At 39.3% G+C, this 25,558-nt stretch overlaps 1 protein-coding gene across 1 annotated transcript in view; it reads left to right on the top strand.

Moving 5' to 3' along the window:
• LOC119652979 (ubiquitin carboxyl-terminal hydrolase 31) overlaps positions 1-25,558 on the top strand; it is a 41,065-nt gene that overhangs the window by 13,297 nt on the left and 2,210 nt on the right. Inside the window, exons 3-7 of the mRNA XM_038057392.1 lie at positions 11,372-11,506; positions 12,036-12,170; positions 19,069-19,594; positions 19,684-20,033; positions 20,231-21,682. Coding sequence (XP_037913320.1) covers positions 11,372-11,506; positions 12,036-12,170; positions 19,069-19,594; positions 19,684-20,033; positions 20,231-21,682 — 2,598 coding nt within the window. The remainder of the gene's footprint in view (positions 1-11,371; positions 11,507-12,035; positions 12,171-19,068; positions 19,595-19,683; positions 20,034-20,230; positions 21,683-25,558) is intronic.

The raw sequence follows: 25,558 nt of genomic DNA, 5'->3' as shown, positions 1-25,558 counted from the left end.
AATCTAGATGAAATATTGCACTAGTTTGAGCTTTAAACATGAAACCCACTTTGTAATTTGATGATTCACATAAATTTGAGACTAGTTGAAATATCTTTAATAAAAGAAAATTCAATTCAGACTCAATGTATAATAGGGGAGAGGAGAATAATGTCTTGCCAAAAAGTGACGAGTATATTAACTTGTGATGTGAATTTTTAGTTAAAATGCAGGTCTCCAACGTCTCCTACCCCTGATGGCTGTTGGTTCTTGACAATGTACAAATACATTTTTCGTTTACCGTTCTCCATGCCGTTCTAACCGTCAGTCTTGCTGGAAGGCGGAAATCGTAAGGTTTGTGTAAGGGTGCCAGGTGTACAAGCTTAAATAGGGTAGTATCTCCCAGTTGAGCGTTTCTAAGCAGTTTCGACATTTTTTCGACGTGTGCGACGGATCATTATCATGGAGGAAAATCAGCTTTTCTTGTCCTTGTTGATATTCCGACTGTTTTTCATTCAAAGCACGATGTAATTTAACAAGTTCTTGGTGATAACGGTAAGCATCGACAGTTTCACCAGGTTTCAACAGTTCATAGTAGACAATACGCCGCTGATCCCACTAGACGCACAACATCGTCTTCCGTTCCGAAGCGACTTGGTCTTGCAGAAGATTTCGCTGGTTGCCCGGCGATTTTTTTCGTTTAGGATTCTCAAAATAAATCCATTTTTTGTCGTCAGTCACAATCCGATGCAAAAACAAATTTTTTTGTGTTTGGTAAGCAAGATTTCACATGTGTTTTGGCGCCGATCCATCTGCCTATCGTACAATTCATGCGGCACCCACGATCTTTTGAACCTTACCCATTGCACGTAGATGCATGGAAACGATTTGTTGAGAGATGCTTAATTGCTTGGCGAGCATTTGCTGCGTTTGACTATCGTCCTCGTCCAAAAGAGCCTCCAATTCACGGTCCTTAACTTTCTCGGGCCGATTTTCACGTTCCTTGTCGCTCAGATCGGGAAACGCCATCTTTTAACCGATGGAACCACTCTCGGCACGTTGCCTCCGATAGAGCATTATCACCGTAGGTCTCCACAAGCATTCAATACAATTCAGCGGCTGATTTCTTCAAATTGAAGCAAAAAAGCAGAGCAAAAAAGAATTTGCTGATGATATATGTGCACTGACAATTGTTGACAAATGGCGAACTAAAAAAAAATATATGGCGGGCTCACAGCAGCTTGATACATTCACTGACGCCTTCTGTGAGTAACCAGCGGATTTAAACTTGTACACCTAGTATTTGGGTGGACGATAGTTCTATATGGTTTTATATAGCTCGTAATGAATAAACATTGAACACACCCGATACTCAATTCGATGTGGTAGTGATATTTTATCACTTATTATATTTATTATAACTTTGTTAATAATAGAAGGATTCTACCGAATCCAATATGACGCTTCATATGGAAAACTATATAACGGAACTGGAATGAACGTAAAGGGGGTTTGCAGTAAATTTTCAAAATATAAAAATATGCTGTTATTACAATCTAGAGTATTTGGGAGCCTATATACCATTTACATCGCCCTATTTTTTCAGTTGTTTTTATTGACCTTTTTCGAGCCCCTCACTCCTCCCCTTTGCAACCAATGTCAAGGCTAATAACATTTTCGGAAAGTATTCTCTCTTTGACTCTCTCTGTGTCCGGATAGCTCAGTGGTTAGAGCACTAGGCTGTCATACGGAAGGTCGCGGTTGAAATCTCACTGGTGGCAGTGGAATTTGCATCGTGATTTGACGTCGGATACCAGTCGACTCAGCTCTGAATGAGTACCTGAGTCAAATCAGGGTAATAATCTCGGGCGAGCGCAATGCTGACCACATTGCCTCCTAGTGTACCGTTACGGTCTTGAATGAAGTGCTCTAACACACTTCAAGGCCCTGATCCAATATGGATTGTTGCGCCAACGATTATTATTATTATTCTCTCTTTGGTGAAAAAAAATGCATTCCTTTTGAGATGTATGGGAATCTAATTTGCCTTAAGTTCAACATTTAACAATATAATTCACCGCATCCGTAGGGGTACACAGTTCCAACCGTTCTACCAAATTTCGTGTGAATGGATGTAACTTTTTCAGCCTGTTCCCAACGGTCCTTAGAAGGTTTTTAAAAAACTTTTATCGGATCTGTTTTTCCAGACAATTGGAAGGAAGCATGTATCCTCGCCCTAAATAAAAAAGGCGATCCCACTATAGCTGAAATCTACCGGCCCATATCATTTCTCTGCTCTGTGACTAAAATTCTGGAGAAATATAACAAAGACTACCTTTCGTCTTGCTTCGGACATCTCATTGTGAACGAACATCGTGGGTTTCAAATTTTACTAACTTTATTGCTAAATCCCCCAATCAAAGGAAAAACGTGCATACAATTTGTACTGGTTTCTCCAAAGCTTTTGACTCCATTGATCATTTCCTGCTCCTCAAGAAGCTCGATTCGTATGGTTTTCCGCTATCTGCACTCTCCTGGTTAAGGTCTTATTTGTAGAGTAAATATGGTCTCCTTTAACAGTTGCGTCTCAACTCCTATTTTCACTCATCCATTTCTTTTCTCGTTGTTTATTAATGATCTTCCGTCCTTCTTCCTTTTTTATTTGTCCTTTATATGCAGACGATTTGGTCCTATTTTCTATGGTTCATCCAACTGCAGAACGCACGCATCTACGATCATTCGACACTGTTCCGTTGGGGGTTGCGAAATAAGTTGGCACTTAATGTTAGTAAATGTTTCATGTTAGTTTTTTTCTTGAACACATGTGTATTATGATACTTCGATGGGGCTTCGAGGCTCTTTCAGTTATTTCCTCTTATAAGGATCTTGGCGGAACATTCGACAGCAAGTTTCTATTTAATTGTCATTATGACATTCTCAACCGAGCTTACAGAATGTCTGGTTTCGATATTCGCTCCTCTTACCAGTTTGAGGGTGTTAATTCTTCAGTCATTCTATCTAACTCCTTCCTCTGCTATATTCTAGGGTATGCTACAGTAGTATGGCGTGCTTGCCATTATTGTGTCGATTATGCTGTAGAGTCACTTGAAAGAAAATATAATCGTTCCTTCCTTTTTAAAAATAATCTTCCCTTTCCTTGATCGACTTGCATTCTTAATATGTCGTCTCTTCAACTGCGCCGACCTCTGCCTAATGCATGTGTCCTTTATAAATTGTATGATGGTCTAATAGACAGCTGTTTAACTTCTGAAATTCAGTTTCGAGACTCTTCAGAACTCAACACCCACCTGAATAATACTGTGTCGCCAAAAATTGTTTGGTGGAAGTTCCACAAAACTAACATTTTCGAAAGAGTTACAAATGCAAAACTCCTCATGCCACGTGTGTAAAACCTGAACACTTGAAGATTTGAAAAATGAAATATAGTCCATTGAATGGTCGGTTTTACGTATGAAGAACCCCAAAATAAGCCTGCGAGCTGGACTGCCTGTTTCCTATAGACAATCATGGGTAAGATGCCGTTATGATTTGTACGTTCACTCATATCATTGGCCAAATGATTCCAGATGAATATCTCGGCATATTCAATGATAGTGGCCTTACTATTGATAGCATACTATTGCCAAACACTGCCACCTTCTATGATGATAATGTGTCCATAATATCAAATATCTTCCACGGGGAGCACAATCGCCGCACCCAAACATTATTGAACCGTTGTGTGGAGTTTTAGAGCAGAGATGCTTTGTTTGGAGGGTGCTGAAACTCGAGAATATAATGGGTAAGTTGCAGTTCGTAACTCAATTGATCGTTCTTTGCCATGCGGTCGTTTCTGCTTCACAACAGTGTCAAATCTGTCCATCGGATGTGAACAATATTCGCCGGTGATCGTTTTACACTTTACAAGATCATCGATACGAATCACACCCAACAAATTCCAGAAAAGTGTGGTCATAATTTTATTGACAGACTGACCCATCTTAGTCTTTTTCGGTGCACCTTCATTCGTAGAAATCCACTGTTTCGATTGTTGTTTGCCCTCTGGTGTATTGTGATGGATCCATGTCTCATCTACGGTAATGAAACGGCGTAAAATCTCGTTTGGATTGCGGCTGAATATCCTCAAACCCTCCTTTGAACTGATCAGACGGTTGCATTTATAGTCGATCGTGAGCATCGCGGCAACCATTGCACGGGCAACTTTTTCATACACAAATATTCATGCAAAATTTGATGCAGTCGCTCAGTTGAGATGCCTATAGCCTAAGGCAACTCACGCACTTTTAATCTTCGATCGTCCAGTATGATTTCCTGGAATTTATCGACAATATCTAATGTAATGACTTCTTTTGGACGAACTGAGTCTTCAGCGTAACTTGTAGTGGTGCAGCCACAGCAGAACTGAGTAAACCACTTTTTAACCATTAAAATTGATGGTTTAGAGACCCCATATTATTTATAAAGCCTCTCCTTAGTTTTCTTATTCCTTTATGTCCTTTATTCGAAAACTGTCAAGCGCCATTACCATGATGACACGACGCAGGCAAATGTTGATGAACGTTTGGAGCTTTTGAGTAATAGCTGCGAACATACACTGATAGATCTTTATAATAGAACAAAGTAATAAATTTTTCATACATAGAATAAACGTTATTGAATAATATAATTTCTATCACTATTTATAACTTCTTGCCAGCGTGACGGCAATTTGTATATCCCGTTTTTCAAAAAATGACTTATCCCTGGAGGCGAACAATTTTACCAGCGCTTTCTGACATTCTCTTCGTTTTTATTTTTTTTTTCCTTCAGAAAAATGTTGCAAGGTAGTCAGAGAGTACTACGTCTGGAGAGTATGGTGAATGCGGCAGATATTCCCTAGTTAGTTTCCGTCGAGTTCCTAAAGCAGCTTATGGCCTGGCACTATCCTAAAGGAATATGGTTTCCTTACTACTAAACACGACCGGCTTCTTTTCTAGGCCAAGAAAGGTTAGATTTTATTCCGTGCAAGAAAGGATCTGCATGTGAAGACTCGATCATTCAAATTTTTTTCACTTAATTCATGTTGAACCAACTTGAATATTTCAACACCAATCCTAGTTTCAGGATATGGTCCGGAATGGTTTGTTGAGCTGAATTGAGCTTTTCCGCGATCTTAATCAATGTTATCAGGAAATAATTTTCCTCTAACATGGTCTTCAAAATATCGTCTTCAATCAAAGACGGTCGCCGAGAGTGTGGTTTGTCTGAAAGGGCAACATCACGTACTTAAAATTTTTAGAACCATCTTCTGCATGTTCTGTCAGAAACTTTACTTTCACTAAACATTTTTAACAAATTTTTACACCTTTCCGTAGCATTTCTTCCTTAGAGAAATATATATAAAAAGCACATTGAATAAATCAGCTTTATCAATAGACACGACCGCATCTCACTTAAAACTAACATGAATTATCTTGACTTTAGTTCATTCGATAGATCAGTATGAAAAAAATCAGTGATAGAGGATAAAGCTAAATATACCTCAAATGAATTTGCACATACCTGTTGAAACTTGTAATCAAAATGGAGAAAACTTTAAAGTAGACGTAATAACGAAACAGAAATAATATTATCACGGAGCAGTCTTTGTTGTTCATGTGAAGCATTTCCAGATTTTGAATATCTCCCTCAAGTTTCCGCTATGAGTACAAAATTGAGAAAAATGAAATGTGTTGTGCAAACCGTACTTCAATTAGCAAAGTTATGCTAAATTGAAATCACGTGTTTCGTTTGAATTTTTTGCAATTGCAGACTATCTATGATCATAAAAATCATGTTAAAATGGAACAGTGGTGAATACAGAGCTTCATACCTAAAGCTTGGCAGTTCCAGCCCCAACCTATTTCTTCTCCGAACGTGGGTTCAACTCGCTTCAGTATTATCATATTCGGTTGTAAAGACTATTCGTGTTGAGCTGCAAATGCTAATTATATAATAGCACCGTGATACATTGTTTAATCAGATATCTGTAAACAATTTTGACGCATCATATACTGATTAGAACAATTAACTTTTATTTCCATTTATCTCTTTTTCCAAGTATTGCATATTAAAATCACTAAGATAATAACGCAGATAAGTGCACGCATAATAAACTCTTATCCATCAATCCATGACGCCTTTTAGTTTTTTTCTTCATATAGAATTGTCTCGCAGATATCACGTGTGAAATCAAATCTTTACAATTGAAATGTCAGTTAAAGTAGCGTATGGAGCTTGGATCCAGTGGCACAAGCGCTGGTTATTTATTTTAACCGTGAACTACTTTCCACTTCAATAAATTATTTAAGTTTAATTTTGAAAATCTAGATAAGATAACAGCAATGATAATCGTTGCCAGTTGCTCGTTAATTTAACTACCAAAATATGATATTAGACTTTGTTTAACTTTCAGAATAAATATGGCAATGAATTGACGTCCAACTTAAGTTTGCATGTACATATTTATTCCTTTCGTTAATAGATAAATAACACTGAAGTTCGGGGCTCGTTTGCAATTTAGAGACTTAATCGAATTTTTCAAGGTGATTCTTCTGCTTGATCATTTTCTTTGAAATGTCCTTTTAAGCTGGCAGAGCTGTGAGGCTAGTCCTAATATTTATTTCATGTGGTCAATTACAGCTTAAGTAACAAAATTTAATATTTACACTATTATTTGTTTAGCCGTCTATCTAATGATCTTTGTACTTCCTTGATGGTATCAACATTTAATTCGCGCTAGCGAGAACTCACTAACCAAAATTCGTCTGAATATCGAAATCGATAAGAACCGACCAAAAGGCCGGCTGAGACAACAATGGCTTGATTCGCTGGATGGTGATTTGAGAGTTTCACGATTCCATCCAGATCAGGCTTTTGACCGAGAAAAACGGCCAAATCGATTAAGACGAGACAATCCCGCTCCTGAACGCGACAAAGGCTGAAGAAGAAGAAGAAATTTAAGTACAAGACATTAACTTCAGTAGTGACGTGTAAAAAGAAACTCAGTAATGTCCTTGTTGAAGTTTCCACTAGTTTAGGTATATTTATAGCCTCATCATTCCATGTGAGAGTAACACTTGTAAGATAATTTAGGCTTAAGAATTTAAGTGATATAGTTAGTTTAAGTGCGAAACTGGACCTGCTTCTGTTTCTAAGTGCAAGGAAATTTGACCATCCAATTTGAATAAAGGATAAGATTTATTCCGCCCTTGGTTTTATCATGTGGGTCGAATTTAGAGGCGAATGTGGATTTTTGTTGACTTAAACTGACGGGTATCATGAGCTGCCATTTGTCCCGTGATCATGGAATGCCCATTGATTTAAATCTCTCAACAAAGATTTGAAAAACAAAAAGAACAAATTTTCATGTGGGTTTCATGAAACATTTATTAGAATGATTAATTATATACGGCGAAAGTTTGATGCATAACCAAAAACAATACCTTTTCCAGAGAGTAATGTTGTACTGAGAAGTGCATGTAGCTATTACGCTCTGATATATAAGGTGTAGTATAGGTTTCATTGGGCATACTTAGAATGGTCCGATTTAGATTATATAAATACGTCACTTGGTTCGACAATTTGTTGCTATTTTGAAGTCAATTGCATTATGGTTCACTCATAGAATTCCTTGCTTTGGCGAAAATAGCGGAAATACCAATTTGTGTGGGGTGTTTCCATATTAGATCCCAACCGGATGAATTGAATGCAGTAACCTGTAACAAATTTGATGGCTTTACGGAGCCGTACTGCCGATCTGAAAGGCCTTGTTGCCTCGCTCTTCCATTTTCTCTACAGTGCCCAAAAGTCATATGGGTCTGCATGAGAATGGTTCACCTGAAGGTTTACCAGACTAAGGCAACAGTACCAACTTCTGCCGCTTCCATGCCGCTGGAAGTATCTCCTCATACATATACGCTTCGAACAACTCAGCGAACATGTCAGGTCTGGATATCACGGCGAGCTTATTCGGTACTCCATCCAGGCCCAGGCTTTACTGTCGCCCATTGTGCCGTAGATCTCTAGCAGTTCATTTCTGTTGACTGGTAGAATTGCTGGTGATTTCGGGCATGATGCTTTTCTAGCCTGTGGCTTCACACATAGCTCAAACAAGATTACTTGTGGTCGCTATGAGTGTAGCGTTCGCTAACGCACCACGACATACCCTACGCCAATGCAGGTCGTCAGAGACAGACCTCCCTTTCTGGAAGGTGTTTACAACAACTTTGTTGGCCAGAACTATAGTCAACTCCGTGAAAGCTTCTAATAAACTGCGTCCCCTTGCATTCGTTTCTCTGCTATCACGTTCAAGGGCCTAAGTGTTGAAGTTACCGACAATCACCTTTGGGCTTCGTCCCATTTCGTCGAGAACAAGTTGTCAAGCATTTCCTGAAATTCAAATAGTCTCAAACTTGGTGGGGCGTAGTGGCTGCCTGACTCGCAGTATATTATAAGGCTGGTCGACCGCAAGCCCATATTTTCGTTCCACCAAGCGAATCTGTGACCCACAGATCATGAGATCTGCTTTCTGGATTCTTCGGATCCGGTTCACATTTCTGCTCAAACGTTTGAGGTCAGAATTAGCTTTGTCCTTTTTGAGTATCTCTGCGTAGGACAGTGCCCTGGTCTGAACGAATTCGCACGCTAGTAATGCTATCGACTGACAGAACTTATGACTATACTATGTACCAGAGTAACACGATAGAGATGGCGTTTCAATCAAGGAAAATTTATGTCACTGCTTAGTTAGAGTCGATAAACTTAAATATTGTACAGTCGTAAAATTTTTCCTTTGAATTCTTCGAAGTTTACAAAAGTTTACGGAGACTTTGCTCCTTCAACTTCAATCGTTAAACAGTAGGTAGCTGAATTTAAACATTGTCGTGCATCTCTCGAAAGAAGACCCACGCGAAAGACTACCCAAAAACCGCAATCACATCGGAGACCATCGAAAAAGTGCACGATATCGTGTTGGACGATAAGCGAGTAAAGGTCAATGAGATAGCTGAGGTTTTGGGGTTCTTCAGGAACCAGCAGAATTGTACAGTACTATGCACCAACGGAAACTTCAGGTATAGTGGAGAAGGATATTTTCTACGAGCAATTACACGCAGTTCAGATGATCGTCTCATACAACACGGTCTCAAATTGAATCTGAATAAAACTGAATCTTAGACGATCAATCCCCATGGCACTATCGCTGTCAATAGCAGAGACCTGTCCAGAACTGGGTAATTAAAATATCTCGAGATTATCAACCAATGGAGAACTGCCTTATGAAATTTCTTGATACGTTAGCGCAATCTGAATGAAAGACGCCAGTTATGAAACTAGTGTTCTTTGTGATCGACGTATCAACGAACGTCTCAAATCTAAAGTTTACCGCAATCTCGTTCGTCCTGTCACCATCTATGATTTTGAGTGTTGGCCGATTATAAAAAACAATGAACGGTGTCTTGCGGTAATGGAGACAAATATGTTACGTTGTTCAGAAATTGCGAAAGAGGCGTCTTCGATGGTATGATTATGTAATTCGCACTAACGAGAACACTTGTGAACGAGACAAAGGCTAAAGAAAAAGAACAAGAAGTACACACAGTCCAGATGAGGCTTGCATGTTCCGTCCACCACTTTTCTAAGGGTTGGGGAGCTGCGACCCTCCAAGTTCAATACGATCCAGCTGCCCCTCAACAGTCGAAGGGCTATTTTTCTGATAGGAAGATAGCCTGAGTAACTTTCATGAGAACATCGATAAACATTACACGGCCATTAAAAAGGCTCTTTTCTCGGGTGTTAATATGTTGTCGGCTACGTTCCGAAAGGGCGTCTTAAGATCTGGCTAACTGCAGTATGATAGAGGCGGATCGATGAACGGAAGGGGTTGAAGGCTCTATTGACTGCTGCGAGTGATGGCAGGCGTAACGCGCTCGAACTCCGCGTGAAAGCCATAGAGGTTCAATGACGGGAAAAGGGAATTCGTTAAGAATCCAAAGAGGAGCACTCATCTTCCTTGAGCGCGTCAAAGAGCATCACGATATCAGACTGGTTTTCTCTCTGGATCGTCCTGCATAAACCACATCCAAAGAAGAGTACTCATCTTCCTTGAACGCGTCTAGGAACATCTCGTTATCAGACTGGTCACCGTTCTGGATCGCCCTGCATAAACCACATCAATGCCCTGAGGATCATGTTAGAATAGTGCACTAGTGCAACTATTTTTTTGTTTTCATTTGTGGAAAACTCCACCTGAATTAATTTCTTCGAAAACCTTATGACAAGCGCGCTCCATCTAAAATACATGTTGAGGTTAGTTCCGAATTTCAAAAGAGGTGATTTAGACAAGGTCGAAAGTCTGAATAAATAATGAGAAACAAAAAACAAATTTTATTTTAATGCCGAATAGTGAGTTTTCTATTCCTCATAAACCTTTATTTCGAGGACCAGTTGGCCTCTTCCTCAGTGAGTTTTTGTCATTTGTCTTTTGAGGCAAAAAAACACTCGGTATTTGGGTGTGATTTGCTCGGTCCTTCCCTCAGCTCTCCTGATTAGGTATGCTCAGATTCATACTGTTCCCAAATTTGAATAAATTTGTTTCTGGGAAGCGCTTTACGTCTAAGAAAGAAGAACTCTCACTTCCGGGAAGCAACGATGTTGATGGAGAAACACTGGGCCAAGTGTGTTGAAGTCAAAGGAGATCATGTAGGAAAATAAAATTATTTATGAACTAAAAATCGCAATCATCTATCGTAACAAAAAAATTAATTCAATATCATCTTAGAAAAAACAAACAATGTGTTTTAATTATGGTGCTTGCAGATAAAAGAAACTGTTTCGGATGTCGTCTGTGAAGGGATTATCATACAAATGCTTAATTCCTAACCGATAAAATAAATTTTGACCAAATTCTAGCAATATCTATGATATATTCTAGCTCTCGAACTTTGCATGGAAGAACAGCAAAATGCCTTCGTATAGAATATTGTTTGTTCACAATTTTCCATTGTCTCATTATTTCAGAAGATATCTTAGTTTCAAGTCTCTCCGATACATACTTCCACGTAAAATGTGCCATTTTTTACTTCAATGTCATATTTTCAATTGTTGCATAACTTCCAATTAACACTTTCATGTAATATTTGCGATGAACTCAAGAAATGTTTGTCATCACAATTATAATGAAAAAGAAATTATTTAACTCATCATGTACCAACGCAAAAAGTTCCAAACTGAGAAATGGATTACTTGTATCAGCTTTCAACTAAGGGGTTTTTTCCTCTTATTAACAAACTACTAAAACCAAACAACAAATGAGATACATAAATGGTGTACTTCGTTTTGTTTTTATCCGTAGGCGGATCTGAAACGTCGCAATAAATTAAATTCGAGGAAATTCGGAACCAAAGGTGAATTAACAGAACAATTGGCGAACGTCTTGAAGGCTTTATGGACTTGCAAAAATGAGTCGGATCATAGCACGAGTTTTAAGGTTTGTTATTCATATTTTCAGTCAATGATTTTTAACCCTATTGCGTCATTTGACGGTATTCGTGTGTACGTACTTCATTTGCATGCTGTTGAAAAAATTTGCTGATGGCTGTGAATTAGATGCTCTAGCGCACGGACTTGGATTTCAAAATATAAGTCAGCCATCACATTTGACCTAATTTCGCCCACTCCTGTGAATCTTGGCAACACACTTCAGAGGAAAATTCATGTGGGGACTCAGTTGGAAATCAATCAACATAACGACTTTTTTCACAAACAGGATTTGGAGTGATTACATTCTTCAGTCTAAATACATAGTACTAGCCGCCTTTATCTGGACATGCAAATATGATGTTAATTGCATAACAATACGTGCTACAGACGAGCAATAAAAATAAACTTTCTTATTCCATCTATTAAAGGCGGACATACAAAAACTATCAGTGCTAATCATTTTGTTGCGTCACAAACATCTTCTTCAATTAGAAGCCTCATTCATATGACTAGTAATTATTCTTATTTTCTTGCAGGCTGTCGTCGATCGTTACGGGTCTCAGTTTCGCAGTTCAACACAACATGATGCTCAGGAATTTTTATTTTGGTTACTAGATAAAGTACACGAGGACTTAAACACGGCAACGAAAAAACGTTATAAGACGATAAAGGTGAGAATAGAAAAAAGCTGAAACAACAAATAGTTCAATGAAGCATCGAAGATAACATTTAATATTTGCTTAATTTTCTTTGCGTACTCAATAATAAACGTTGGTTAGCATATTCTAAATAAATATGAGGAGCAAGGTTAATAGTGTGAGATAGTGGTCGTATCTTTCTGGATATTGAGATTCTAAGAAAGCTAATTGGGATAATATAACTGTTTCAGTGCCAAGGTTAATACATTTCTATGGAAATAAGGTTGATTATGATGTAACAATTCAAATCACCGTTACCTCTGAAAAAAAGCCCAACTGCGACACAATATTGAATTTTACAATGTGAAAAACAAGAAGGTTTCTTAAGCCGATAAAAATCCCATCGTAACCAATATTGAATTGGGCCAGACACAATCTTATCTAGAATGGCATATCTAGGACATTGTCGCCATCGATAGAACCAAAGCTCCTATTGTTTGTCTTACCCTTGATCGATTGGCTGATACCTTCCGAACTATTAAAGTCAAGATTGTTTTTTAAACGGCGACTGAACGAATTATCAAACGACCCTCAAGTATGTTGGTATGTAGGCGCAAGTTATGTAAGTGACGTCTTCGATGCAATCAATTGATACTTGAAAAAATGTGCAATTCAACTCGATTGGTGTCTAGGAACATTCTGAAGTGCCTCGTTAGAAATTGATTTCTCACTTTCTTTTGGAATGTTGTCAAGTACTGGAGATATACTCAAGATTTTCCAAAATTGCTATGCTTGCTTTGCGTTGCATCGATTACTGCAGGTTTGATGTTTAAAGCAGAAGAAAAAATTATCATTTCTATAATCAGCATTGGCAGAAATCCATCATAATTGTCTCTTATTCCTCAGAATAATTTGAGTTGGAGTATTCCGTCCGAAATTCTGGCAATAGAACTGCTAAACACATTCTACTGTCATCATAGCCAACGTCATTGCGTTGTTTTTTATCTTCTTACGTCAGACAGTATTATTGCATCTACTCGTCAAATTTTCAAGAGTACTTTTCCTTCTGAAATTCTCACGTAAAATGATAATAATTTGTCATATATCAATCGCATGAAATCTAAATTGAATGTAATAGTCTTTATTAAACCAGTGCGGTTCGTGATTTCTGTTTTTCTTTATATTTTATCTTATCATTTGTTTAGCGTAGTGTCTAATTTTCCATTGTGGGAACAAAGAGCAATTTTATTTCGTATCGCTCGTAGAGATGCGTAAAATAAAGTGAATTACTTGTTGATATATATTTTTTCTAGGCAAGGTGTGAAATTCATATTGACACTTTCTACACTAATTGTAACCAGTTGTCAGGTGCAAGGTTAAACCGGCGAAAATTGCCGTTCATTGGCTTAACTGCTTATCAAGCTAAACAAATATTCACTAAAAAAAAATAACTTCATAAACGGTGGTTAGATATAGCAATTCAAGAAATATAAAGATAATAAAAAGTACATTAGTATATTTGCATAAACGAATAGATGATACGAAGTGTGAAGGTTTTACCATGATCTCAGAATTGCGAGACTACAAAACACGTGAGCAAAGAGGTAGTCGTGTTCTCGGTCCACCAAACGTTTCCATACAATCCACCCCCATTTAATTGGTCCTTTGCGAGACTCACAAAGGATCAGGTAACAAACATCGACAAGTTCACGCGCAAGACTAAGGCGAAAGACATTGCATAATCTGCTGCTGATACCTTCTGTTGAGAATGGATTCCACACTTTGGTGTGCCGGCAATTATAACCATTGATCAAGGAATGTAGCTTGAGTCCTCCCTTTTCTCAAAGTTAGGTAAAATCCTCGGCTTCAAACGCCAACGAACCATCGCAGTACAATGGAATGCTTGCAAGGTGGCACAGGACGTTGAAGACGGCTATACTGGCCCAAGACGATCCTTGTTGATGGCAGATCCACTCGTTCTACTTGGCCTCTAGATAGCCGATTGCGAAGAATTTTCTGCAAGTCCCGCTGCATGCTGGTATACGAGGAGAACCTGAGACTGCCCAGCGACCCTGTACTCAACATTGGGTCGAGACTCAACACCACTGGTCTATTGCAACTGCTCAAGGACCCAATGTTCATGCTGAAGCCGCGACTATCCGCCAACCATGCGAAAACCGTGGTTAACGTGCCCAAGGATCTCGAATCCTACACGCATGTTCTAAATACGACGGACGGAAACCGCTGAAATCACCTTAAGAGGGCCCCTTCGAAGTCCACCAGCGAGGCCCACCCAATTATAGTCTCAAGCTCATGTCAAGAGGGTCTCCTTGGAACGCAATTGCGAATCGCGTTGGCCATGAAATCGGAAAACAATTTTTGAGAGCGAAAATGGCTTTTTAAAGGAGTTGAGCTAAAATTTGTTGGAGGTAGTAAAAATCATCCATTACTTCGTTTTATATAAAATCGTCAACAATCGAATAATCAATCGTCTTATTTTTAACAGATATCTTAGTCAGTGGGCAGGTGATATTTTTATTTATAACCTTAATAAAATATTAATACGGGGTATTGTATTAGGTTGAGCGTCGATTCGTTGTTCATGTTGATGGTTTTGGTTTGCCCCTTGGAGCCCCGGCAGACTATCAGGATTTCCTGATACCACCCACGATGACGCTAACAGGACTAATGGCAGGCATTAAGCCTATATTGCAAACAAATTGTGCTGCAGGATTTTCCAATGGACCGCAAAAATATGAAAACGCAGGCACACAAATGAATACTACCAATTTCAGCAAGCAATAATATAATATTGCTCCAGAAATAGAATCGCGTCCCTGATGTCCCACTGTTAATTGTGTCCGAAGGGCTTAGAAGAAAGCAAATCGGTCTGACTACAGTGAGTGTTGCGTCGCAACTTGAGCTTCCATTCAAAATTGGGATATATACTATAGTCAAAAATTACCGGGAATTTGTAAATGGAAGAAAAACGACTTAATTTTCATGCAAATTTTTTTTCTCTCGTCCATGCCCCGCTGGTAGGCCGCTAACAGGATGGCCTTTAATTCTCTCGTCGCATTCTGTTTTTCGGTTTTGGCTCGTCGCCATTCGGGTGATTGTTGACTTGTTAAACACGTACACTCACGTATCATCACCAATAATTATTCATTTCATGGAGGCCGAGTAATTTTTCGGTTTAGAAATTATGTCCTTAGCAACCGTCTTTCGATTTTGTGTTTACACGAAAAGTCAAGTCTTTTGCGACGAGCCGGAATTCGACATGTCTCATACGCAAAATTTCTACCATTAATGTGCTAAGCGGTTTCATATGCAATGCCAAGTTCACTAGGCTGGTATGACGATTTCCGAGCACATTTTCTCTCACTTTTTTACGCTTGACGTGGATGGGCGTCCGAAACAAGGCAAATCAAGTCTTTATTCCATTCGTATGCTCAAGTTTCTGATAAAGCAGACTCCGCAAAGACTTTTTGCAACATTTCCAATGCATTAGCACACGAAATTTCGTTACCAACACAACATGTTAAACAAATTCTTTAATAATAATAATAATAATGCCGCTAAAATATTATATGCAAGTTAAGGTGATATCAGTAAAAAAAAAATTGGTTCTGCCGTTCACGGTTCGCTTAAATTAAAAATTCCCGGTACTTTTTGATCATAGGTCATGTCTTAACCAGAAAACAATCTGATGAAGTGATATTGGACAAACGTGGTTGACGATGAACAAAAAGATAGAATCAGATATATGATTTTTTTCTTATTTACGTGTGGACAGCTTCCCCTTGACTTCAATTACGCTCTCGCATAATCATTATCAGTTTCTGGCAGTGTGTCAACACTGCAGTTGTTCCCAATCTGACTAGAAGTCTACAATGTTCTGTGCCATAACTTCAGGTTGAGTTAGTCGACGATATTTCTGAAAATCTCTTAATACTTCTGCGTTCTAATTATATTAGGATCTCTAAGTGTAATTTCGCGGTGTTTCTTGCAATTAAATTACTTGAAATAATTAAGATTTGCCTTTTCTTTTTCGCTAGTAACATTTATTTTACCCATGCAAATATCCATATTTCGGGAATCATTTGTTGCCTTTATCAGTGCTGCAAGACTAGTGATATTTATTATTTGCATGGTTAATAAATATTACTAGCGAAAAAGAAAAGGTATAACATAAAGTAGCAGGCGATTTAGTGATGCTTACATGTGGATCATACCATCGGCTGATATCTCATCCCCATCCACTTAATATGCGAACAAGCCCCTTTTATACTATCTAACTAACCCACTTCCTTTCTATTTCCCATCCTCCTCCAAGTCGTCTCATCTGTTCTGATGAATCACTCAGTTCAATAAAAAACTTCGTCTGAAATACGTAGCAAGAAAAAGTAGTCTTCCAGAAGCCACGCTGATCTCACTCAGCTCTGCGAACTTCAGTCACTGATAGTTTCGAGGTTACTCTGTTGATTCACCTGAATTATTACGTGACTTATGTACTTTTTACTATTTTTGTTCGTCATCAAATACCTACCTTCTCTTTTCACTTGCCGTTGCTTGGTTTACGTCGATGGCCTAAAGCTCTTTTCCTCAGTAGCTTCGACAGTATACTGCATGTCACTACAGACGCACTGGTGCTCTGTTAATGAGTTAAAACTAAACTTTAGCAAATTTCCCTCAATCTGCCCCCTCCTAAAACCTATTCTCATTATGTTTTTAAAGTTTTGTGCAAAACAAAACCTTATTGAAAAGGACTGTTTGTCACACGCACTTTTCACAGCGGATACAGCGATTCAAACGAAATTTGGTAGACATATGAAAACTACGAAATCCATCGCATACAATGAGTGACATGAATTTCCGTGGAGTTTAAAAGGGGTGAAAAGGAGTGATGTAAAATTTTTTTTGCTTAATATATTCATGCGGGATATCAAATAAAAGATTCCGATTAGTACTTTCCGAAACTGATATTAGTTTTGCGCGAGTGAGAAGTCAAAGTGAGAATGGACTCATTTTCGGAAACTCCCCAACTCAAAAATCTAAAAAAAATTCAGATGCGCTTATATAGAATCTAGGCTTCAAAATATGTCCCATTCCGATATATGCTTAAATAAACTTACTTATAGTAAGTTACCTAGTCTTTGAAATTGGCTGAAAAATCCAATCAAATTCATCTTAGGAGTACTAAACTTTTCAAGAATTTTTGGAAATAGAGGGTTAACTGGGCGATCGTTTTTAATCGGTATAACATGCTTCCACCTTTCTGAGATACATTCGTGTTGGAAATAATTTAGAAGGCTAATGGGTCATAACCGCAATAAACATCAATTAGAGCTGAGTAAAAGGAGCAGCAGGCGAGAAATTGAAAATAAAGATATCTGACTCGTCCCCCAGATGTATCTTCAAGATTCGTCAGAGATCGGAAATATGTATTCTTGATTAATAGCTTTAACCTAAGGAAATAAAGTTAGCCGATCTTCGAAATTTCTTAAAGGAAAATTGAAGTTCCCACAAAGGATGCAAGGTAGGCGATATCTAAGCAATAGAACATGCGACAGTTCATTAAGAAACTCTTTAACAAGTGTGTAAACACGGAAAATAAGTAATTATACAATAAAAAGCACGCAATTTACGGGTAAAAGCTGAACAGCAACGGATTCGTAGTGGTGATCGCTTAAAGAAAAAGCAAGGACTTCAAGCATAAAAGGAGAAGAATTTTAGGTCATCTTATCCTCTAGTTTGACGCAATTGCGACAGTGACCATTATATAGTCGGCGCAAGACATCGATCTAGGATAGTAAAAAATGGGAGCACCAGGCTCACTTCCACTATCAGGTTCTTTATTGAAAAGCTTTTGCATCGCAACACGTCGGAGCGTTAGAACAAATGCTGCAGACGCTAAGTCGATACCAGGAAGTCGATAACATTGACATGAAGTGGATTTCAGCCGAGAAAATTATCGGACACGAACCCCAACGCTAATAGAATGGATGGTTTGATGGAGAGTGCCAACAGTCCACGACTGATCCACAAGCGCCAACGGAGACAAATACACAGAATAAAGACGTGCCGCTGACAAGGTGTGCATGAAGAAAAAACGCAAGCGTAGATTGAATGATAACTTCAAGAGATATGATTTAAGATGGTAAGGATGGAATATCGACAGAGTTACGATCAACCTCTATGAGTTCTTAAACACTGTTAAGTCTGATGAAATTATGTCGAAATTTTGGCACAAAAGGGTCATTTGTCCTAAGTGACAAACGTAGTACGAATATAGGTGTTGTAAACATATACAAACTGCTATCAAAAATAATCGAAAGAATTCTCGAACCCGTCATAAAAACTATTCTTGGTAAATATCAGAAGATGGAAGTGGAGGATTGATCAGATACTCTTAGTATAGCAGATACTGGAGAAGTGTTGGTAATCTAACGTTGATATTTGTTATTTTCATTGATTTTAAGCCATCTCTCAGTATTATACAACATATTTTGTGAATTTGAAGCTAAACTGACCATCAGAATAACAACAAACAAAATCGATGGCTCAAGTAAAGATACAAAACCAATTAGCCAATTAACGCAAGAGACAGACTTTTCAGTTTTCGATATTGGAGGCGGTGAAAAGTTCATGACCAAAATTTCTGAAGGCCAAGTACCGACATCAGACGGCATAGAAGAAGCTTTCATTGCATTTTGCTTACGAAGTTTAACTGCAATTTTCCTCCACACTCTCCCTTCTTGGCTTGTCCTCTAAATTTAATTAGGCTCCTCAGATTAGCCAATTGTGGAATATTTTACCACCTATGGTAATATCCCATTCAATACTAAATCACACATAGTCAATTTTTTCATCCGAAATGAAATCAACTTATTAAAAAAAATATTAATTTCATAAATTTGTTCGCTTACAGAATAGCTATGGTCGTCCAGATGAAGTTATCGCTGCTGAAACGTTGGCAAATCACATAAGGTGCAACAACTCGTTCGTTCAAGCCGTTTTTCAAGCACAATTTCGCTCCTCGCTTACCTGTCCACGATGTCACAAGCAGAGCAATACATTCGATCCTTTCCACTGTATATCAGTACAATTACCACAACTTTCTCAACAAACGATTTTCGTGAACGTCGTCTACATTACACAGCATCCACGCCAAGTGAAACTGGGCCTCACGGTCCCCGCGGGATCACCGATAGTTGCCTTGCGCGAACAACTACATGCCGATACAGGGATTGCAGTAAACGGCATGGTTCTAGCGGAAATAAATAGTACTGGATTTTCTCGAGTATTTTGTGATTCACAACCAATATCAATGCTTGAAGGGATCGATTCAGTGTATTGTATCGAAATTCCTGAAATGAAAGAAGAAACGTCGGATCTAATGTTGCTTATAGCGAATGTTCGACGGAACATGGAGAATAATACTGTGGAACGATTTGGTAAGTAGACATTTTTGAAGATTGCTTTCTCTTACTACTGTTTTTCTAACATCTATTTATGATGTTAACTTGGGACGTTTTCAATTCAGGCACTCCATTCTGTATACAAGTTAACCGTGATTGTTCGTATGTTGAACTGCAAAAGAAACTTCTCAAAGAAATGTCGGCTGTCTTAAAACCAGAAGTGTTCGCCTATACAACCCCAGTTTCGGATATGTTCCAAATTAGAATACAGGATCCGTCGGCTGATCCAGATACTTATTTGGAACAAGTGGAGCATCCCCTTTTTATGGAAATAATCGACATGGCGCTATCAGTATTATCATCGGACGCAGGACCACCGCATGTGAAATTATTGCTGGAGTGGGCTGACCCCGAAAGCTTTTTCTCCGATATGAGTGATCCAATTGTAGAACATGAGAGTGTTGCACAACTAAAGGTAAGAATCATTGGTTAATTAATTAATATGTAAAGAGTGATTCATAGTTTAGAATATTACTATTCGATTCTATTTCTTTATCGTAATTGGTAGGTAACAGTCTCATTCGAATTACGATGAGAGCGTCTATCCTCAAATGAAATGATGCATGATTAAATTAGTTCTATCGATTTGATTTGATTTTTATCATTTTCTAGAAAAATACCACCAATTCGGTTCCACTAAGCCTCGAGCAATGTTTGGAGCATTATACAAAGGCTGAAACGCTGAGTGCAGAAAACGCTTGGCGTTGTCCGAACTGTCAACAATATCTTCCAGTTGTTAAAACGTTAGGCTTATGGTCGTTGCCAGACATTCTGGTCGTACATTTCAAACGTTTTCGGCAGCAGCACGAAAAAGGTGCAGACGCTGCAAAACTTACAACCATGGTGAAATTTCCTTTGAATGCGTTCGATATGTCCCCACATTTGGCGCGAGGTGCGTGTTCATCTAGTGATTCCTTAAATAGGGACGAAAACGGGGGACGACCGCAGGGAAGTCCATGGCGAAAAATGACTCGCGATCATTTACGTAACAATAAAGATAGAGATAAAGAGCTGAAAGATAATCGTTATGATTTGTATGCTGTGTGCTATCATCAAGGAGACACACTTGAGACGGGGCATTATACAGCTGCTTGTAAAAATCCATATGATCGACAGTGGTACAAATTCGATGACCAAAGAGTTAGTCAAGTCCCAGCTGATCAAGTGGAAGAGCAAATTATCAACAATGAGGCATACATTTTGTTCTACCAAAGGCGAAATATTGATAATTCCGAATGTTCAGGTACGAGTTCGACTTCTGGAGATCACTGGGTCTCACGCATAGCTCCCTCTTCGGTTCCTGTGACAAATTCGCAGGTGACGGCGAACCCAAACGCAAACACTGTTGCAGGAGCTGCAACTAATACTTCAATGACGAATGAAAAGCTAAATGGGGAGAATGAAGACGAAACCAAAGCTCCCATCGAAGTCAAATCAGATGTTACTAACAAGCTGATATCCAACCAACTTTCGGATACAGTTGTGATCGAAAAAACCAACGAAACAGAATTAGTTGACGTAGAAGAAATCGAATATGCAGACGAAAATGATGATGATGAACTAAAAGAAAATTCCAAAGATGCAATTCCAGAGTCACTGACTACTCCAACGAAACCAATACAAGAGGAGGAAGTGACAATTCATGCAGAAGACGTCCCGGAATTATCGAAGTCTTCTATCCATCAAGATCTAATACGACCGAATATACGTAAAACAGTAGCAGCCAGCTTCCCTGAATACACTCCACAGCCTCTGTGGCCTACCAGCTCCCATACGTCGGTAAATGAATTGACAGCACAACTTCGACGGAACGATTTCAATTGCATACACCATCATCATTATAATTCGGATACAGATAGTAGCAGCAATTGTGCCAATCTACGTCATTCTTTTTCCACCAGCTCAAATTATAAGCTTAAAGAATGCGACGCAATCTCTTCCATGCTACGAAACACAGCGGCAGCTAGTTCTTGTAGCAAAGACACGTTGCTGTACATTGATCAACAAGGTCACAGTTTAATAGATGAGGACGATTCTTCGTATTTGGGAAGCCGATCCTTATGGGTAAGTTAGAAATTTCTTTGGTTTTCCTAATCGCTTTTCGACACTAAACTAATGCCTAACAAGTGATTGCTCTGATGATGAAAGAACTTTCTTCTGTTGTGTTAATGTTCCAGAAAGAGATAAATTTTGTTGTCTACCTATAAGATGCATGCAATATACTTGGGAAAGGCTAGTCTATTATATGGGATATGTAGAAAGTAGGGAGCGCAAATTAATTTATTTACTGGCAGCAAGGTTTAAAAGTTTTTTTTTCTTCACATGTTATTTACTGGATCTAGCAAGAAGTTCTAGAAATCTTGCGTACTATTTCTAGACAACCCCGCTTACAGAAAATCTTACTCATAAAATATTCTGTGTTTTCAGTCGCAAGTTTTTGTCTTAAATGACTTTTAGCTAGTATGTTGGGATAGGTTTCTAATTTTATCACAGAGTTGCACCTTTTTTCATTTTTAGTGTTTTCGAAGGCGCTTATATTTGAATTTCGTGCTTCAGACTAATTGGATTATTGCATTATCGAGGAGAGCTTTGTCTCCTACGCTGAGTTTCAATCTTTGTTTATTAACCAGGGAAGGTTTTTGGCAGGGCGCAGTTTCCTCTGGAATTTTTCTGGTGACCGGGGTTGGGATTGAAGTGTCACAGTCATTTGCATGTGAACCACCCAGAGATCATTGCATTGATAGATCGACTACGGATCAGACTGGTAGAGATGCAATGGAAGCTTTCACCCTAACGGTATGGGATTGGAAGAGGTATTTGTTAGCTATAGTAAGCGACATATATGTGTCCTCTAGGTCTTATTTTAACAGAGATCAAAAACATATGTCGAAAGCCTGCTCTTCAATGCCCCCTGATTGCTGATCATAAGCAAGAAAAAGGACGGAAGTGCAGTTAGTTCATTTTCTCAGTTTGACGCATTTGAGGTTGAGATTCGTTAACGCTTTGAACAGCGATCATCAGGAAATATTATTCCAGGAATTTTAAATTGGCAGTCTGATATCCGTGAAGCGATCTCACTATTGAAACCATAAAATTTATTCACGGGATATCCGAAAACGTGTGAATATGAATCGAATCTGCCAACTGTAACCAAATTTGAGGAAAGGCGAATCTGGTATGGTCCTGATGATGGATTCAAGGAGTATATTGTGTCCATGGGTATCCCACAAGGCTTTGAATATCCTTTTAGCGTTCGTTCAGGAAACGCCGGAGCTAGAGCAGTTGGGTATGTGATTCGCACCTACTCCCGGTCTCTCCAGCCCCAGCTCCGCGAGAGTACCATTTAGATATTACTGTGCAAGGTGGGTTTGTCTTTAGGCTGCTCCATTCGCTTTCCTCCCTCTTCTTCAATAGCGTATTGTGTATTTTTACGAGTACGGTTGAAACTGTAAGCCAGTTCTCCTCCGACTTCAGCATCCCTGTAAATGTAGTCTCCAGGTTTACGCTCCTTCCCAGCGCTTGGTTCAGATTTTTTCACCCCATCACGAACTTTGGGCACATCACATGCTCTAGATCCTCTGGAATGGCACCACCTCTAGGACAATTCGGCGAATCATCTAACCCAAAACAACCATCCAACCATCGTGTCCCGTGAGGAACTGGGTAGTGAGGTAATTGGTCTCCTCGCGTTTCCGCTCAATCCATACCCTAATGTTGGAAATGAGCATGTACGTCCAGCAAGCCTGCGTAGATTCATCCTATCTGCATTGCCAAATCATACGACTCTAATCTGCATTCCTGCAGTCCCTGTGCCATACATCGTACACGATACAGCAAACTTCGCCAGAATGTCGACTGGCATCATGTCTGCCCCTACCAGTGCTGCCTAATCTACTGTGGTTCTAAGAACGCTGCAAACCCTCAGAGCCATCAACAGGAAAACATAACCCAATTCATCTGCTTTTCTTTCTTTATACCCAGGACTTTATCGCTCTCATTGTCGCATAGACCTACATATCCATTGGATGCTTTGCTGTAGCAACTGCAGCCAGGTCATCGGCAAAGCCGACAATCGTAGCCTCTTTTGGGGCAGAAAGAACTAGCACTCCATTATACGTGACATTCCATATTATGGAACCCAGTACCGAGTCCTGTAGTACCCCCCGTTGTGACTATGTACTCTTTGGAGCCCTGATTTGTCCCGCACTAGAAAGTTCTCTATGAGAGATAATCGTCTATCAGACTAGCCAACACCGTTTTAATTCGGTTCCAGTTGAATGAATTTTTGACATTCAATGCCAACACAGCACAACAGCCGTCAAAGCTCAGTGCATCTTTTGTCGGATTCACTACCATACTTATTGCATCCATCGTGGGCCTTCGACGATGAGTAACAATCTGTTGTAGATAATTCTCTCTATCAACTTCCCATTGTATCCAACTGTGAGATCGGGCGAAGGTTTATTGGTTCTGGGAAGCAATATCAACTTTTGTTTTTTTCACTGAGCAGGGAATAATTCTTCTTTTAGGCACGCCTCAATCACGTTAGTGAAAAATCGGGCCTAGTCTGTAATGCCAGCTTCGAAACGGAATAGGGATGGTATCCAAACCTGGGGTCTTATTGTTGCCGATCTTACCATATATTTCCCGCAGCTCCTTCTCGTTTACTGGGGGTATCACGCACCCATTGAGTTGGACTACCGTTTGCCTTCCACTGTTTTGGGGGTGAGGAAATAGAGCGGCGACAATCTCTTTTACCTGAGGTGATCTTTGCAGCTTTTTCATTACCATCCTGTTGGTCCCCAACAACCAACAAATTTTGAAAAATCAAGAGGTTGCCACTATATGGTGCCTAGGCTTCGAAATACCCTCCATACCGCTATCTGTTCAAATAAAATTAATAATAGTATATTACTATAATTTTTAACGATTGGCTGCAAAACCCCCCTTAAATTAATCCTAGAACCTCAAAATTCGACTTGTTTGAGGTCGATTACTTGATCTCCATGCAGTTTCCCGAATGATTACCGTGAGTGTAGTCCTCAGTTAATTGCTAAAGCCGGGTGTATGTAAAGTCCCAGGCCCAGAAACTGTATGAAGTCCCGACATGCTTCGAACAGAACACGTCCTCACATTCGTTGCCTAGATGCCCCATTCAAGAGCTCAGGCGTTAAAATCATCCGCTATGATTTTCGGCCAACGATCTCTCGCATCTAGAACCCGAGTGCACAGCATCTGTTCACACTCGTTTCATTGCAGCTAGATATGTGGATTTCTGTCACTTTTCTTCAGAAGATTCCATTCTCCCGGTGTTCTATTTTTTCTTGGAAGGTTTGTTCTCCGAATGCCAACAGCCCTGCTTAGGTCGTTTGGTCTTTGAGCCAAATGCCACTACTGTAATTTCGATATAGCTCACAAATTATGGCCACATTGATACTCGAGGCTCTCCTGTATTCCGGCCAATTGTTGCTGTCTGCAACACGCCAATGATCTTAACTTTGCACAGTAGGCAATTTGGGTGAAGCTGTAAAACACCGGTTGGCACCTTGGCTGGTCTGAGCCGAGACGTCAAATCTATTTCTGCTTAGAATTCAATCTTCAATCCTACGGTCGTTATTTATTCAGAGCCAACAATACCTGTAGCCGCCGGGCAGTGGTGAGGCATCGTCTGGCGAGTTTGCTTCTGCCCTGACAAACAATTTTCGTACCGAAATATTAAAAAAATAAGGCAATGATAGCAACTGTTCGGAAGCTTCTCCAAAAAAGTAGAATTGCGGTGACCTTCATAACTCGGTGCCGGGTCATCTGAAATCAAAAAATCAAAGTTCTTCCATTAGATGATGGCTTTCCCCAGGTAACGCCGGCAGAGTTTTTCGAAATTTCAATTTTTCACTTTTTGGGAACACTTTGAAGTGAAAAACGCGATTTGCGGGAAAAAAG

This window comes from Hermetia illucens, chromosome 1 (genome assembly GCF_905115235.1).
Source record: "Hermetia illucens chromosome 1, iHerIll2.2.curated.20191125, whole genome shotgun sequence".
Lineage (NCBI taxonomy): Eukaryota > Metazoa > Arthropoda > Insecta > Diptera > Stratiomyidae > Hermetia > Hermetia illucens.
The sequence above is the reverse complement of the archived record's forward strand: the minus strand, read 5'-3'. Positions and strand labels throughout refer to the sequence as shown.